The following is a 17,417-nucleotide window of genomic DNA, read 5'->3' on the forward strand; positions in this document are numbered from 1 at the left end:
CCCGATTCCGAGTACCCCCCAGCCCTTGTGGGCGTGTCACTATGAGCACATGTAGATGTGTGCAATAATCTGCAATTTTTCTTGTTTTGATAAAGAAATTTGGTCAAAGCTACATTTGTTTCCTGAACCATGTCTTCTTGGAGAGCACAATCAAGCTGATACACATTCTTAAGCAAACTATAAAAACTCACATTATAGCTAAGTTTAGCTGAAAGCTAAACTTGACGATTGGTCTGCAAATTGTGTCCAGGTCCTGTTACATTTGCAAATTTCTGCCATGACTGTCTACATTAGGGTTGAGCGAAACGGGTCGGCCATTTTCAGAAGTCGACGACTTTTGGCAAAGTCGGGTTTCATGAAACCCGACCCGACCCCTGTGTGGGATCAGCCATGAAGTCGGCGATCTTCTGAATCTGGTATCGGAATTCCGATCCCGAGTTCCGATATGTTTGCAATATCAGAAATCGGTATCGGAATCCATATTTAAGTGTAAAATAAAGAATTAAAATAAAAAATATCGCTATACTCACCCTCTGACGCGCCTTGGTACTAACCGGCAGCCTTTCTTCCTTCGAATCAGCGCTTGCAGGACCTTGCGGGGACGTCGCGGCTTGTGATTGGTTGCGCGACCGCCCATGTGACCGCTCGCGCGACCAATCACAAGCCGTGACGTCACCGAAGGTCCTTCAAGCGCTGATTCTTAGGAAGGAAGGCTGTCGGAAAGAAGCAGGGCGCGTCCGAGGGTGAGTATATTCCTATTAGGTATATACTCACCCTCGGACGCGCCCTGCTTCTTTCCGACAGCCTTCCTTCCTAAGAATCAGCGCTTGAAGGACCTTCGGTGACGTCACGGCTTCTGATTGGTCGCGCGAGCGGTCACATGGGCGGCCGCGCGACCAATCACAAGCCGCGACGTCACCGCAAGGTCCTCCAAGCGCTGATTCGAAGGAAGGAAGGTTCCCGGTTAGTACCAGGGCACGTCCGAGGGTGAGTATAGCGATATTTTTTATTTTAATTCATTATTTTACACTTAAATATGGATCGCAGGGCCTGAAGGAGAGTTTCCTCTCCTTCAGACCCTGGGAACCATTGGAAACCCAATGCACTGCATTGGGTTTCGAGTTTCGGCCGACCCCGACCCCGACTTTTTTATAGGATCGGCCGATTTCACTCGACCCGACTTTTGAAAAAGTCGGGTTTCGTGAAACCCGACCCGATCCTATAAAAGTAAAAGTCGCTCAACCCTAGTCTACATAGCTGATGGGTGCAGGAGCTGTCTGCTGTTTTTATGTACTGGTCTCATATAAAAATTGTACAATGTGGACCTGAGGTCTGTAAGGAAAATCGCTTATATATACACATGGATATCGGAAGGAGATATAAAAAGGGAGACAAGGGGTGCAGAGTCTAAGTGTAGATGTATATTCACAGCAAGAAATATATATTGTTGCACTCACCCTTTGGATGTCTTGTATGTACATTCAGTTGATCCGTATGATGGATCCACGTCTTATAATATTCCGGTATGCAGCACTATTGCAGGAACTATGCCAGCCTTGATCCAAGGATTGCATGTGAATACAATGGTTAGAAAAAAAAAATTCCTTTCTAGGCGCTTCCGGAAGACAAGGATAATTTGAAGGTTGAGATAATTTGCTCAGTACCAAATTTATTAGGACACTTTAATAAGAACAAAACAACGCGTTTCAGCCCACGACGGCCTTCATCAGGTATTATATGTGCTTTTAAAAATGTTTTACAAGATAGTTATCTTTATAGACTGCTGACTCCTAACACATAGCAGGGGTGTGCCTGAATTGATTAGGATTAACACTCCACCCCAAGTGACTCAGTGCGATCTTAAACCAATCCTGGTATAATAAAAAAAAATAAAAAAAATTATATATATGTAAATAAATATACAAGACATATTATAAATTGTAGAGTTACACAGTAAATCCTTTCAAAAAATATTTAAAAAGCAATTAAATTACATATCGTCTTAGTGAAATTTAAAAGTTAGGAAAGGAGAGAATAATTAAAAAATGAAAAATAAAAATAAAATGAATAAATAAATTAATAAATATGCAAAGCACATTATAAAATGCAAAATTGCACAGTGGATTCTGTAATCCTTTCCACAAATATTTATAAAACAATTCAATTACATGACATTATAGCAGAATTCAGAAGGGAGAAAAAATACATATACCTATATGCACATACATACATACATATATATATATATATATATATATATATATATACCTCTTTTTTTTTTTATTCTTTACTCCTTTTTCTCTTTTCTTCTCTCCTTTATTCCCTTTATCTTTCATTTACCTCTTATACCTCTCCCTCCTCCTTCCCTCTCCATTGTGAATCTCTATACATTTTCCACTGTTTCATTGAGGCCATCGGGATATAAGGTTTTTAATCGGAAAATCCAATAGGACTCCTTTCTATTTAATTTCTGGATTCTGTTGATGTCATTCTGTGGTATTTGCTCCACAGGGGTTACCTTTATATCAAATTTTTGGTGATGTTTGACCAGAAGGTGTCTGGACAGACTGTGTTTTAAAAAACCTTTTTTGGTGTTGTGCCTGTGGCCATTCATACGCAATCGCACTGTCTGTGTGGTGCGACCCACGTATTGAAGGCCACAAGCACAAGTGACCATTATCGGAGGTGCTTTTACCCAGACTAGAGAGTTGCTCTCTCTCAGCAACACCGCTACATACTCGGGCAAACAATCCCATAACAAATTATTTTTAACGGACCTCCTCCCAGTCAGCAAAAAGAAAAGGAGGTCCCGAGGCACTAGGGGAAAAGGAACCACCAAAAAAAACATTGACAGGTACAGAATCAATAAATCTATAAAAACCAAAAACAAAATGATTCATTCAGATTGCTTCAAAAACATTCTTGAAAACGAAAATTCAGACAAAAATAACACAATAAAAATATTCAATCTGTCAGCGCACAATTTGACCACAACAGAACAAAAAATCTTATCAAAGGGTCTAAATTATTGCCCCACACAAAAAGCAAGCGAGTTTGATCTATTCTGAGATCTCAATGAATTTTTTCAAAAACTCACTTTAAAACGTCACTTTGCAATTCAGGAGCGAACAGTAGATACAAATAAACTTACAGATAAAGAACCTGTTGTTTTGAATGACCATTGCATTCACAAAGAAGTCCAACAGAGGTCCAACTTTAACCCTGTATGTCACAGGGGGAGTAGTTTGGACACTTTTTATACATTAGTAGCTGATGATTTTCACAATTTAAATTCATCAAAAAGTGTAAAAAAATCTGTTGACCCCAAATACAAAGCGAACCTTGTCAAACAGAGAAAAAAATGTATAAATAAAGAGAAAAACAATGCAAAGAGTTTTTTTTATATGAAAAACAATATTTCTAGATCAGAGCTCTCAAGCAATTAAAAAATAACAAAAAAATAGTCATAAGACAAGCGGACAAAGGAGGTGGAGTGGTGATTCAAGACAGAGAAATATATTTGCAGGAAGCCTACAATATTTTATCAAATGAAAAATATTATAAAAAAGTAAATATGGATCCAGCCAAAACATACAATTCAGAATACCATCTATTTATAAAAAAAGCTTATTCTCAACATATTATCAATAAAAAAGAAAAATGTTTTCTGACAAACAAAAATCCAAGCACAGCAATTTTTTACCACTTACCAAAGATCCACAAAAATCCCATAGCACCTCCAGGTAGACCAATTATCTCAGGTATCGGATCTTTGACAAGCCAGTTATCCCATTATATAGACTTACATCTTCAGGATCTTGTAAAAAAACTACCATCTTTTCTACTGGATTCTAACCAACATATAAAGGAATATAGTTCCCTAAATTGGGAAAAAGATTATTTCTTTATTACACTAGATGTGAATGCTCTATATTCCAACATAGAACACAATAGGGGAATCAAAGCAGTAGCATACTATTTATCTGGGATTCCAGATATGCCACCAGTCCAGAGAGATTTTCTCATAACAGGTTTAAGATTTTTATTGGAGCATAATGTTTTTGAATTCCAGGGTGAGCTGTTCCTGCAGCAATTTGGCACCGCGATGGGGACTCGGGTCACGCCCAGTTTCGCAAATCTCTTTATGGGGCGATTCGAGTCCTCATCGCCTCTCAGCCAAACACCTTATAAAGAAAACATATTGCTATACAGGCGTTATATAGATGATCTTATCATCTTTTGGAAGGGCACTGAAAAATTAGCAATCTCACTTGTAGAAGAACTCTACAAGAATAATTGGGGCATTTCCTTCACATACAATATAGATAAAGAGAAAATCCATTATTTGGATCTAGAAATCAGTCATTCAGGCAAAAAAATTATAACCAAAACTCATTTTAAAAAAACAGATTCTAATGGTTTTTTGGATTTTCGGAGCGCACACTATTCTAAATGGAAAAAGAATATACCGTTTAGTCAATATCGGCGCATCCGTAAAAATAACACGGTAGACACAGACTATGTAGAGCAATCCAAAATTTTGACAAAAAAGTTCTTGGATAAAAAATACCCGAAAAAACTCATAGAAGCTTATGAATCAAACTTGAAAAAAACTCAAAATGAGTGTCTGTACAAGAAACTCATAAACAATAAACAACCTTCTAGTTCAAACATCGAACAAACGAAGATGTGCAAAAACAAAAATGAAAACACTATAGAAAAAAATACTAGATGGGAATATAATTTCATCACAGCTTTTAATCAGGGAAGTGTGCAAGTAAGACAGATTTTAAATAAGTATTGGTACATCCTAAGAAAGGATTCTTTTTTAAAACAATGGTTACCCAAGTATCCCGGTATCACATTTCGGAGGGGAGTTACAATTAAAAACATCATTGCTCCTAGTAATTTGGGGAAACCCCTTTCCTCTTTAAATACTAAAGAGACTCCTATACAACATCTTTTTGGAGTTTTCAAATGTGGATCTAAAAAGTGTCACTGCTGCAACATCATCAGCCATAAACAAAACTGTATAATATCAAGCAGTACAGGAGAAACCATAAATATAAATCAACACCTTACTTGTGATAGTAACTATGTTATTTATGTGATCACTTGTGCTTGTGGCCTTCAATACGTGGGTCGCACCACACAGACAGTGCGATTGCGTATGAATGGCCACAGGCACAACACCAAAAAAAGGTTTTTTTAAAACATAGTCTGTCCAGACACCATTTGACATAAAGGTAACCCCTGTGGAGCAAATACCACAGAATGACATCAACAGAATCCAGAAATTAAATAGAAAGGAGTCCTATTGGATTTTCCGATTAAAAACCTTATATCCCGATGGCCTCAATGAAACAGTGGAAAATGTATAGAGATTCACAATGGAGAGGGGAGGAGGAGGGAGAGGTATAAGAGGTAAATGAAAGATAAAGGGAATAAAGGAGAGAAGAAAAGAGAAAAAGGAGTAAAGAATTAAAATAAACAAAAAAAAAAGAGGTATATATATATATATATATATATATATGTGCATATAGGTATATGTATTTTTTCTCCCTTCTGAATTCTGCTATAATGTCAGGTAATTGAATTGTTTTATAAATATTTGTGGAAAGGATTACAGAATCCACTGTGCAATTTTGCATTTTATAATGTGCTTTGCATATTTATTAATTTATTTATTCATTTTATTTTTATTTTTCATTTTTTAATTATTCTCTCCTTTCCTAACTTTTAAATTTTACTAAGACGATATGTAATTTAATTGCTTTTTAAATATTTTTTGAAAGGATTTACTGTGTAACTCTACAATTTATAATAGGTCTTGTATTTTTATTTACATATATATATATATATATTTTTTTTTTTATTATACCAGGATTGGTTTAAGATCACACTGAGTCACTTGGGGTGGAGTGTTAATCCTAATCAATTCAGGCACACCCCTGCTATGTGTTAGGAGTCAGCAGTCTATAAAGATAACTATCTTGTAAAACATTTTTAAAAGCACATATAATACCTGATGAAGGCCGTTGTGGGCTGAAACGCGTTGTTTTGTTCTTATTAAAGTGTCCTAATAAATTTGGTACTGAGCAAATTATCTCAACCTTCAAATTATCCTTGTCTTCCGGAAGCGCCTAGAAAGGAATTTTTTTTTTCTCTAACCATTATATATACACATGGGATACAACTGGTCTATGTGCGTCTAATATGCACACCGACGGAACACAGGCCAAAAATATATTCAGCTTGTCAACATACTAGTGATGTAATTTAAAGAAAAAAAACGGGTAAAGATATTGATAATCATTGGCCATTGTGTTTTGCTTTCAATCCAGTGATAACTTTTGCTCATTTATGAGTTGTGCCAGAATCACGTTTCACAAGTCATATTAAGCTACAATTTACCATGGCCCACATATGACACAAAATAATGGCCTAAATTTTTTTAACGTATGTTATCATTCTCATACTTTAATCATGCATATGGCAAATGGTACCTGAACTGCTGTATATGCTTTTCCAATGAGTTATTACCATCTTTTTTCAAAGTCTACCCATGTGTGTCTGGATCTCTTCTATCCAAAAAGTATACTTTTTGGATAACGGTCTGAAGCCTCTCACACAGCCAAACTAGATCGCCGCCTTAACTGATGAGGGGCAGTACCCCGAAACACAGTGTCTGCAAATTGAGATTCTGGTTTGGCTATTATCCTAAGTCATATGGCAAGGCTCGTTAAAGGGTCAACATTGACTTGCAGGATTGCTACCTTTCAATAGGTGGCAGTAGAGTTCTAGCTCTCTTCCTCTCTGAAGAGACAATTTGCATAATTTGGATCTCTTCTAGCCAGAAACCATTGAAACATTAAATTATTTTGTTAGGAGTGATTTTCCCAGTGGCTGATCCTTAGACGATGTTCCCATGTTAAACTTTAAGTGACTTTTTGAATTTGCAGATTTTCTTTACCATTTCTGCACCTATTAGTTAAGGTAACGTCACACATAACGATATCATTAACGATATCATTGCTTTTTGTGACGTAGCAACGATATCGTTAACAAAATCGTTATGCGTGACAGCGACCAACAATCAGGCCCCTGCTGGGAGATCATTGGTCACTGTGGAAAGTCCAGGACTTTTCTTTCGTCGCTGGATCACCAGCTGACATCGCTGAATTGGCATGTGTGACGCCGATTCAGCAATGTCTTCGCTGGTAACCAGGGTAAACATCGGGTTACAAAGCGCAGGGCCACGCTTAGTAACCTGATATTTACCCTGGTTACCATTGTAAAAGTAAAAAAAAAACACTACATACTTACATTCCTGTCACTTTCCTTAGCATCAGCTTCCCTGCGTCTCCCAGTGTCAGCGCCGGCCGGCCGTAAAGCAAAGCACAGCGGTGACGTCACCACTCTGCTTTCCGGCCAGCGCGCTTACACAGTGCAGGGAAGCTGAGGCCTGGGGACGCGACAGGAATGTAAGTATGTAGTGTTTTTTTTTTTACTTTTACAATGGTAACCAGGGTAAACATCGGGTTACTAAGCATGGCCCTGCGCTTAGTAACCCGATGTTTACCCTGGTTACCTGGGGACTTCGGGATCGTTGGTCGCTGGAGAGCTGTCTGTGTGACAGCTCTCCAGCAACCAAACAGCGACGCTGCGGCGATCGGCATCGTTGTCTAGATCGCTTGCAGCGTCGCTTAATGTGACGGTACCTTTAAATTAGATTACTTGTGTTTTTTAATTGCTTTTTGTGTGCATTTTTTTTTACATATTTTCATCAAGAAGCTGATATTTCAGATATAGTAGCTAGGGGCCCATTGGTGACATATAGAAGGCCAAAAAATCTTAACGATCTTTTAGTGCTAAATCGAATTATGACTGAGCATAATAATTGGATAAAAAAAGAGTATACCAGTAGGTAATTTTAAGTGCAGTCACTGCTCCTTTTGCCCATTCCACCTGACTGTGAGACAATTAAATTTAGGGAGCGTTGTACATGTGGTACGTGAATTTATTTCTTTTCGCACAAATTATGCTATGTACTGTATGTTTTTATTTGTCCCTGTGGGTTCCATGACATTGGGAAAACAATTTGTCCACTTTTTGTTCGCTTCTGAGAACACTTTAATTCTGTCCTCTCTGGTAAAGGGGTCCAAAGATTGATTAAACACATTAGGGCATCCCATGCTGGAAACCCATAGGTACTTTGCTTTGCAGGGATTGAGAACGAGACATTACCTGCACAAAGGGGTGATCTCCACAAATTGTTATTGAGAAGGGAAGCCAGGTGGATCCTGCACACGCAAAAAATGAGAAAATAGATACGTCTGTTTTTTTGTAATATAAAGTGTATTTTTGATTCATCCTTTCTTTTTTTTCTGTGATTTATGTGATCTGTTTTTAAATGTATGTTGAGTTTGTTCACCAGGATTATTTGGGTATTTGGATGTCTACATTAACGTGGATGACGTCTTAAGAAGGGAGTTGCATCACCTGTACATTAGGTTCGTCATTTCCTCTCAACACAGGAACTGTAGAAGCGCAGTGTTGAGCGAAAAGTCTGTCGTCTTGTGCTGCTCCACTCGGGGCTCTTCTGCTGCTATATACAGTATATATATGTAATCCACAATAAAGGACATTGAATGGGATGGTGAGTGCCTGGTCTTTTCTCTTTGCACGTTGGATTTTACACTGTGTTTTTTGTTTCTCTTTTTTATGTCATGGTTTAATTACAGTTGCTTTGTTTTTTTTATACTTCCTGGTATTAGGCTTTGACAGAACATTACTGATACAGTCATGTTTGGATTACATTCATTTTTAGTGCGATCTTACAGCGAAAATGCACTAAAAATGCACATTTGTTCTTTACTTGAGGATTTTCCACAATTATTCTTTGGGGAAACTCCAAACATAAAACTCAGCGAGAGAAATTGAAATGTTACAGATTTCATTACGTCAGTGAAGTCAGTCAGTATGCTTTGTAGAAAGAAGTACAGTGGACATGAGATTTCTATAGGTTCCATCTTCTTTGCTGGGATGGTAAGACACAACTGTTTAAATTAGCAAAAATATGCAGCTTCAAAAATGCTCCAAACACTTATTGAGTTTTGGTTCTCCTCAAGAGGAAGTCAATTGGAGTTTAAAACATGTAGAGATTAAACTGTATTTCTGATTCTAAATCCCTTTCTGGATCTCAGCACAAAACCTTTGTTGTCTTGCTAGTGCCCTAACTTGCGCTCTTTTTCCTTCCAGTCCATAACCAAAAGCTCATGGTGGGCACACAGCCTTCAATGGTTTTTTAGGGTTTGAACACTGTCAAGATTCTGGATTCAGTAGTAAAATGGAGATGACTGCTTAAATTTAGCTTGAGTAGGAAATCCCCCTTTTGGAGCGCTTACGTTTAGAGGAAAGTTATCTAATAATTAATATTATAGGACATCATGCATATAATGTATAAATTGAAAGTAGAGGTCTATGGTAAATAAAAAAATGATGAAGCATATTAAGAAAGTTTTTACTTCTCAAGCTCAATAAGACTCAATATACCTAATCAGTTTTTAATTCTTACTACATGGCTTCTGGATCAAGTTTCATTAAAATATATGGAGATGAACATTTACATGAAAGAAACAAGTTTTAATCTTGACCTTTACAACTTGTTGAAAATTCAGACTTAATATCTAATATATAATCAGTTCTCCGCACTTACGGATTATCCAGCAGTAATATGATTGGATTAAGCTCCTTCTTTGGTCTGTAATAAGCTCTGAGCGGAACAATAAAATTGTACAGTCCATTTCCTGCTGTCTCGGCTGCAACAATGATGACTTTATTTTTAAAACCATAGGCTTTAGCATCTTCATAATAGTTATGTTGACACCCCTAAAGCAGAAGTGAATAAAGTTAAGTAGATTATGTCCTTTAATACACAGTATGTAACATATTTCATCTTCGGGAATTGCTTATCAGCATAAAAAGAACTTAGCTTTGGAAATCAATAAATACAAAGTAGCAACATATTAATAAATACATGGTTTGTCGTGCTTACTTGCCTGGGCTGTTTGCATGGAGAACAGTGCAGTAAATAAAGACGACTGCCGTGGTTCAACAGTTCGGCACTGGCGTTACCAGCGTGAGAACCAGACGCTATGAACTGAGGTTACCTTGCTGAAGTCACCTGAGTTCACAGTGACTGAGTCTCACTGAGGACAGTGCCAGTGCTAGACTGATCAGTGGTCATACATCAGTCTGGCACTGGTGCTGCACTTTGTGAAAACCAGACTCTATGAACTGATGTGACCTTACTGACGTCATCTCAGTTCATAGCAGCCAGGTATCGCAAAGTAAAGCGTCAAACCCGGCAGTGGCTGCAGCTCAAGTCTATGGAGCTGCTTTCTCTGAAAAGTGCTCCATAGACTGAAGGTAAAAGATGGGGATCGTCATTGGACCGATATTTGGGTTAAGTCTGTTGATTTTTTTTTAAATAAATCGTGAAAGAAGGAAATTGTCGGTGAGTGCATTTTATAAATAAAGGACTTTTGTGTGGTTCTTTCTTTTGACTATGGGGTTTGTTTTGTGGGTTTCTGACAGATGCCTCTCCATTACTAACTCCAGGGCATCATGTCAGCGGATATCAAACAGATGACATCAACCCCAATCCCATTATCTCAACTGCCAACGCACCAAGGCAATTTGGAAGAGCTGAGGCTATGCACCAGAATAGGCACATCTAATGGATGCACCATTTTTGGGGACATCTGAGGTCTCATCTAATTAGGCTGGGGTGGGGCCAATATCCATGGCCCTTTCCAGGATATTAAAATCAGCCCGCAGCTGTCTGCCTTGCCTTAGCTGGTTAATAAAAACAGGGGGATCCCACGTAATTTTTTTTTGTAGAGTCCCTCCATTTTTAATAAACAGCTAAGGCAAAGCAGACAGCTGGGAGGTTAAAATAATAGGCTGGGAAGATAAATGGATGTTATCTCCTTCCCAGCATAATAAGACCAGCTCACAGCTGTCTGCTTTCCCTTGGCTGGTTATTAAAGTAGAGGGGACCTCATGTCATTTTTTCACTAATTGAATTATTTATTTAATTACTTACAAGTACAGTAAAATACACATGCAAAGCATTGCTCTACTCCTCAGCTTTAACTTCCACCTCCTGGTTTAACATTTTTATTTTTATAAATTCTATGTTATTTTAACCCCTTAAGCCCCAAGGGTGGTTTGCACGTTAATGACCAGGCCAATTTTTACAATTCTGACCACTGTCTCTTTATGAGGTTATAACTCTGGAAAGCTTCAACGGATCCAGATGATTCTGACACTGTTTTCTCGGGACATATTGTACTTCATGATAGTGGTAAAATTTCTTTGATAAGACTTGCGTTTATTTGTGAAAAACACAGAAATTTGGTGAAAATGTTGAAAATTTTGCAATTTTCCAAATTTGAATTTATATGCCCTTAAATCACAGAGATATGTCACACAAAATACTTCATAAGTAACATTTCCCACATGCCTATTTTACATCAGCACAATTTTGGAGCCAACATTTTTTTTTTTAGGGAGTTATAGGGGTTAAATGTTGACCAGCAATTTCTCATTTTTACAGCACCATTTTCTTTTAGGGACCACATCTCATTTGAAGTCATTTCGAGGGGTCTATATGATAGAAAATAACCAAGTTTGGCACCATTCTAAAAACTGCACCTTTCATGGTGCTTAAAACCACATTCAGGAAGATTATTAACCCTTCAGGTGTTTAACAGGAAATTTTGGAATACCGTATTTTTCGGATTATAAGACGCACTTTTGTTCCCCCAAATTTTTGGGGAAAGTGGGGGGTGCGTCTTATAATCCGAATCTGTGTGCTGTGCTGTGCTGTAGAGGAGGGGAGCAGCTCTGGAGAGGTGTCAGGGGGCTGGAGTGGGCTGGCTGCGAGCTGCAGAGACAGCAGGAGGTCCCTGCTCCCGCTCATTAGCCTCATGTAATATTCACTGCACCTGCTGTCCATCACCTCGGTGCTGAAACTGCACGGAGTTGATTCACAGGGGGAGCAGGGAATATTACCTATGCCTGCATCTCCCCCACCTTCCCATCATGGATATGGCCCCCCCTGTCACTGGCAGACACATGCCCCACTGCTGCTGGAAGACACATGATAAAATAACAAACACTTAACTCACCTTCCGATGATGGCTCCCTGCTCACAGCTCCTCGGTTGCTTCCTGTGTCTGTGCTGACATCCGATCATGTGATCGGCACAGCATAGTGATGACATCACTGTGTGCCCAGGTCACATGATCCGATGCCTGGGAAACAGGAAGCACAACCGAGGAGCTGTGAGCAGGGAGCCATCATCTGAAGGTGAGTTAAGTGTTTGTTGTTTTATCATGTGTCTTCCAGCAGTACAGGGGGGGGGCATGTCTGCCAGCAGCACAGTGGTGCATGTGTCTGCCAGCAGTACAAGGGGGCATGTGTCTGCCAGCAGTACAGGGGGAGCATGTGTCTGCCAGCAGTACAAGGGGGCATGTGTCTGCCAGCAGTACAGGGGGGCATGTGTCTGCCAGCAGCACAGGGGGGGGGGGCATGTGTCTGCCAGCAGTACAGGGGGGGCATGTGTCTGCCTGCAGTACAGGGGGGGGGCATGTGTCTGCCTGCAGTACAGGGGGGGGCATGTGTCTGCCAGCAGTACAAGGGGGCATGTGTCTGCCAGCAGCACAGGGGGGGGGCATGTGTCTGCCAGCAGTACAGGGGGAGCATGTGTCTGCCAGCAGTACAGGGGGAGCATGTGTCTGCCAGCAGTACAAGGGGGCATGTGTCTGCCAGCAGTACAGGGGGGGCATGTGTCTGCCAGCAGTACAGGGGGAGCATGTGTCTGCCAGCAGCACAGGGGGGGGCATGTGTCTGCCTGCAGTACAGGGGGGGCATGTGTCTGCCAGCAGTACAAGGGGGCATGTGTCTGCCAGCAGTACAGGGGGGGCATGTGTCTGCCAGCAGTACAGGGGGAGCATGTGTCTGCCAGCAGCACAGGGGGGGGGCATGTGTCTGCCAGCAGTACAGGGGGGGCATGTGTCTGCCAGCAGTACAGGGGGAGCATGTGTCTGCCAGCAGCACAGGGGGGGGGCATGTGTCTGCCAGCAGTACAGGGGGGGCATGTGTCTGCCTGCAGTACAGGGGGGGCATGTGTCTGCCTGCAGTACAGGGGGGGCATGTGTCTGCCAGCAGCACAGGGGGGGGGCATGTGTCTGCCAGCAGTACAGGGGGGGGCATGTGTCTGCCAGCAGTACAGGGGGGGCATGTGTCTGCCTGCAGTACAGGGGGGGCATGTGTCTGCCTGCAGTACAGGGGGGGCATGTGTCTGCCAGCAGCACAGGGGGGGGGCATGTGTCTGCCAGCAGTACAGGGGGGGCATGTGTCTGCCAGCAGTACAGGGGGGGGCATGTGTCTGCCTGCAGTACAGGGGGGGCATGTGTCTGCCTGCAGTACAGGGGGGGCATGTGTCTGCCAGCAGTACAGGGGGGGAATGTGTCTGCCAGCAGTACAGGGGGGGCATGTGTCTGCCAGCAGCATAGGGGGGGGCATGTGTCTGCCAGCAGTACAGGGGGGCATGTGTCTGCCAGCAGCACAGGGGGGGGGGCATGTGTCTGCCAGCAGTACAGGGGGGGCATGTGTCTGCCTGCAGTACAGGGGGGGCATGTGTCTGCCTGCAGTACAGGGGGGGCATGTGTCTGCCAGCAGCACAGGGGGGGGGCATGTGACTGCCTGCAGTACAGGGGGGGCATGTGTCTGCCAGCAGTACAGGGGGGGGCATGTGACTGCCTGCAGTACAGGGGGGGGCATGTGTCTGCCAGCAGTACAAGGGGGGCATGTGACTGCCTGCAGTACAGGGGGGGCATGTGTCTGCCAGCAGTACAGGGGGGGCATGTGTCTGCCAGCAGCACAGGGGGGGGGGGCATGTGTCTGCCAGCAGTACAGGGGGGGCATGTGTCTGCCTGCAGTACAGGGGGGGCATGTGTCTGCCTGCAGTACAGGGGGGGCATGTGTCTGCCAGCAGTACAGGGGGGGGGCATGTGACTGCCTGCAGTACAGGGGGGGCATGTGTCTGCCAGCAGTACAGGGGGGGCATGTGTCTGCCAGCAGTACAGGGGGGGCATGTGTCTGCCAGCAGCACAGGGGGGGCATGTGTCTGCCAGCAGTACAGGGGGGGCATGTGTCTGCCAGCAGTACAGGGGGGGGCATGTGTCTGCCTGCAGTACAGGGGGGGCATGTGTCTGCCAGCAGTACAGGGGGGGCATGTGTCTGCCAGCAGCACAGGGGGGGCATGTGTCTGCCAGCAGTACAGGGGGGGCATGTGTCTGCCTGCAGTACAGGGGGGGCATGTGTCTGCCTGCAGTACAGGGGGGGCATGTGTCTGCCAGCAGTACAAGAGGGCATGTGACTGCCAGCAGCACAGGGGGGGGCATGTGTCTGCCAGCAGTACAGGGGGGGCATGTGTCTGCCTGCAGTACAGGGGGGCATGTGTCTGCCAGCAGCACAGGGGGGGGCATGTGTCTGCCAGCAGTACAGGGGGGGCATGTGTCTGCCTGCAGTACAGGGGGGGCATGTGTCTGCCTGCAGTACAGGGGGGGCATGTGTCTGCCTGCAGTACAGGGGGGGCATGTGTCTGCCTGCAGTACAGGGGAGGCATGTGTCTGCCTGCAGTAGAGGGGGGCATGTGTCTGCCTGCAGTACAGGGGGGGCATGTGTCTGCCTGCAGCACAGAGGGGGGGCATGCGTCTGCCAGCAGTACAGGGGGGGGCATGTGTCTGCCTGCAGTACAGGGGGGGCATGTGTCTGCCTGCAGCACAGGGGGGGGGGCATGTGTCTGCCAGCAGCACAGGGGGGCACGTGTCTGCCTGCAGTACAGGGGGGGCATGTGTCTGCCAGCAGTACAGGGGGGTATGTGTCTGCCTGCAGTACAGGGGGGGGGGCATGTCTGCCAGCAGCACAGGGGGGCATGTGTCTGCCAGCAGTACAAGGGGGCATGTGTCTGCCAGCAGTACAGGGGGGGCATGTGTCTGCCAGCGGCACGGGGGGCATGTGTCTGCCAGCAGCACAGGGGGGCATATTGTGACCGGGGGCATGTGCCTGCCAGCACAGGGGGGCATATAGTGACCCAAGAGGGCATGTGCCTGCCAGCAGCACGGGGGGGCATATAATGAACCAGGGGGCATGTGCCTGCCAGCAGCACAAAGGGGCATATAGTGAACCAGGGGGGCATGTCCCTGCCAGCAGCACAAGGGGACATATTGTGACCCGGGGGGGCATGTGCCTGCCAGCACAAGGGGGAATATAGTGACCAGGGGGGCATGTGACTGACAGCAGCACAGGGGGGCATGTGCCAGCACAAGGATGGGGGTTATATAGATACCAGGATGAGGGACATATGATTTGTAAGACGGACACTGGATTTATAAGACAGACCCCCATTTAACATAAAAAATTATTTTTTTCTCTTTTTCTTCACCAAATTTGGGGGTGCGTCTTATAATCAGGTGCGTCTTATAAAGCGAAAAATACGGTATTTAAAAAAAATTAACATTTAACTTTTTTTCACACAAAATTTAATTCAGCTCCAATTTGTTTTATTTTACCAAGGGTAACAGGAGAAAATGGACTGCAATAGTTGTTGTACAATTTGTCCTGAGTACGCCAATACCCCATATGTGGGGGTAAACCACTGTTTGGGAGCATGGCAGAGCTCGGAAGGGAAGGAGCGCCATTTGACTTTTCAATGCAAAATTGACTGAAATTGAGATGGGACGCCATGTTAAGTTTGGAGAGCCACTGATGTGCCTAAACATTGAAACCCCCCACAAGTGACACCATTTTGGAAAGTAGACCCCCTAAGGAACTAATCTAGATGTGTGGTGAGCACTTTGACGCTCCAGTTGCTTCACATAAGTTTATAATGCAGAGTCATAAAAATAAAAAATCATATTTTTCACAAAAATGATCTTTTCGCCCCAATTTTTACATTGGCATGTAAAGGTTTGAGCAGCCTCTTGTTACGCCTGCACCTCTGGTATCTCCAGTAACATTAGTGGAGCACATCTTTCTACATATGAAGGAGGACAGAGCTTTGTACTGCACATGCTCACAGGCTCCTGTCCTATTATTCTAGGACATGTTCCTCTCCGAGAAACAAGGTGGAGGCCATTATAATTATTTAGTGATTGTCTAACTAAACAAAACAATTGTGATTTTCTAATTAAATGCATTTAGGATTTATTTCATGCTGACATTTCCTGTAGTTATTTTTTATATATATTTTGGAAGAATTCCTTTAATAAAGATTACTTAGGAATTACCAAAAGAAGTTGTGTCACTGCTGCACCAATAATTTGAAAGATCTCCAGCTTTCTCTCCAGATAAAGGCTTATGTCAGATTTATTGTTTTAGCGCTATGTTGACATTAAATAAAGTTTTTTTTCACTTACCTTATCTAATCTTAAACAGCAAAAAGGGACTTTTTCTGGCAACAGATGACAAAAGTTTGGGGAGCTGCCTATATATGGTGAATTGGGAGGATAACCCTTAGTGTACCTGAAAAAAAAGATATAATAACTACAACAGCAAATAAACTCAAAATGACAGAATAACTCTGGGTGCTGGCCTACACAAGCAATTTACATTTTGATGACTTTAAATTACATTATTGCTTTGTTTATTATACATTTCTTGTAAATATGAGAGCACAATTACAAAATATAGCTATTTTCCTGGGCTTAGACCTATGTAACATTTCTTCCACTATTCTATTGTTTATTATTCTAATGTATGAAAGATTGCCTCCATCAAATGTGAGAGCAACTCTTAAGCATTTTGCCACATTCCGAGATTATAATTATTATACTTAGTGTTTGTACACACAACCACATTTCAGTCTGAGTGCTGTCCGTGAAAAAAACGGACAGCACTAGGACTAATGCAGAAGTGCAGGTGATAGATTTTTTCCACTGACCGAACCTGTGTGTGAAAACATTGCAGCATGCACTAATTTATTCTGTAAATCAAATAAGACTCATCCATGGAAACCTATGGGAATGCAAAAAAAAAAAAATCTGGTTCTGTATGGAGCCATAGTATAACGTTTGATTTTTACAGATATATTGCATTTCTGTACCATACGAAACTAAATGGTCTTGTAAAAGATTAATACAAAAAGTAATACAATGAATTGCATTAGGACTGCACACAGATAACAAGTGAGTAATATTAATATTAGAGAAAGTAAAGGATCATCCCAATTTGTGTTCATCTTGTCACAGTGGAATGGCTTCTACTCTTTTTTTAAATCAAAAACAGTGTTCACTAAGTACCCTAGTTCATTATATGTTCTATTACTTTTTCACTTACTTATC

At 42.5% G+C, this 17,417-nt stretch overlaps 1 protein-coding gene across 1 annotated transcript in view; it reads right to left on the minus strand.

Annotated features, from left to right (window-relative positions):
* The window catches only part of KCNT2 (potassium sodium-activated channel subfamily T member 2), a 1,033,274-nt gene that overhangs the window by 290,824 nt on the left and 725,033 nt on the right, over positions 1-17,417 (minus strand). The window contains exons 18-19 of the mRNA XM_069737282.1: positions 16,494-16,599; positions 9,719-9,891 (exon numbers count right to left, since the gene is read on the minus strand). Of these exons, the coding sequence (XP_069593383.1) occupies positions 9,719-9,891; positions 16,494-16,599 (279 nt within the window). The remainder of the gene's footprint in view (positions 1-9,718; positions 9,892-16,493; positions 16,600-17,417) is intronic.

This window comes from Ranitomeya imitator, chromosome 8 (genome assembly GCF_032444005.1).
Source record: "Ranitomeya imitator isolate aRanImi1 chromosome 8, aRanImi1.pri, whole genome shotgun sequence".
Lineage (NCBI taxonomy): Eukaryota > Metazoa > Chordata > Amphibia > Anura > Dendrobatidae > Ranitomeya > Ranitomeya imitator.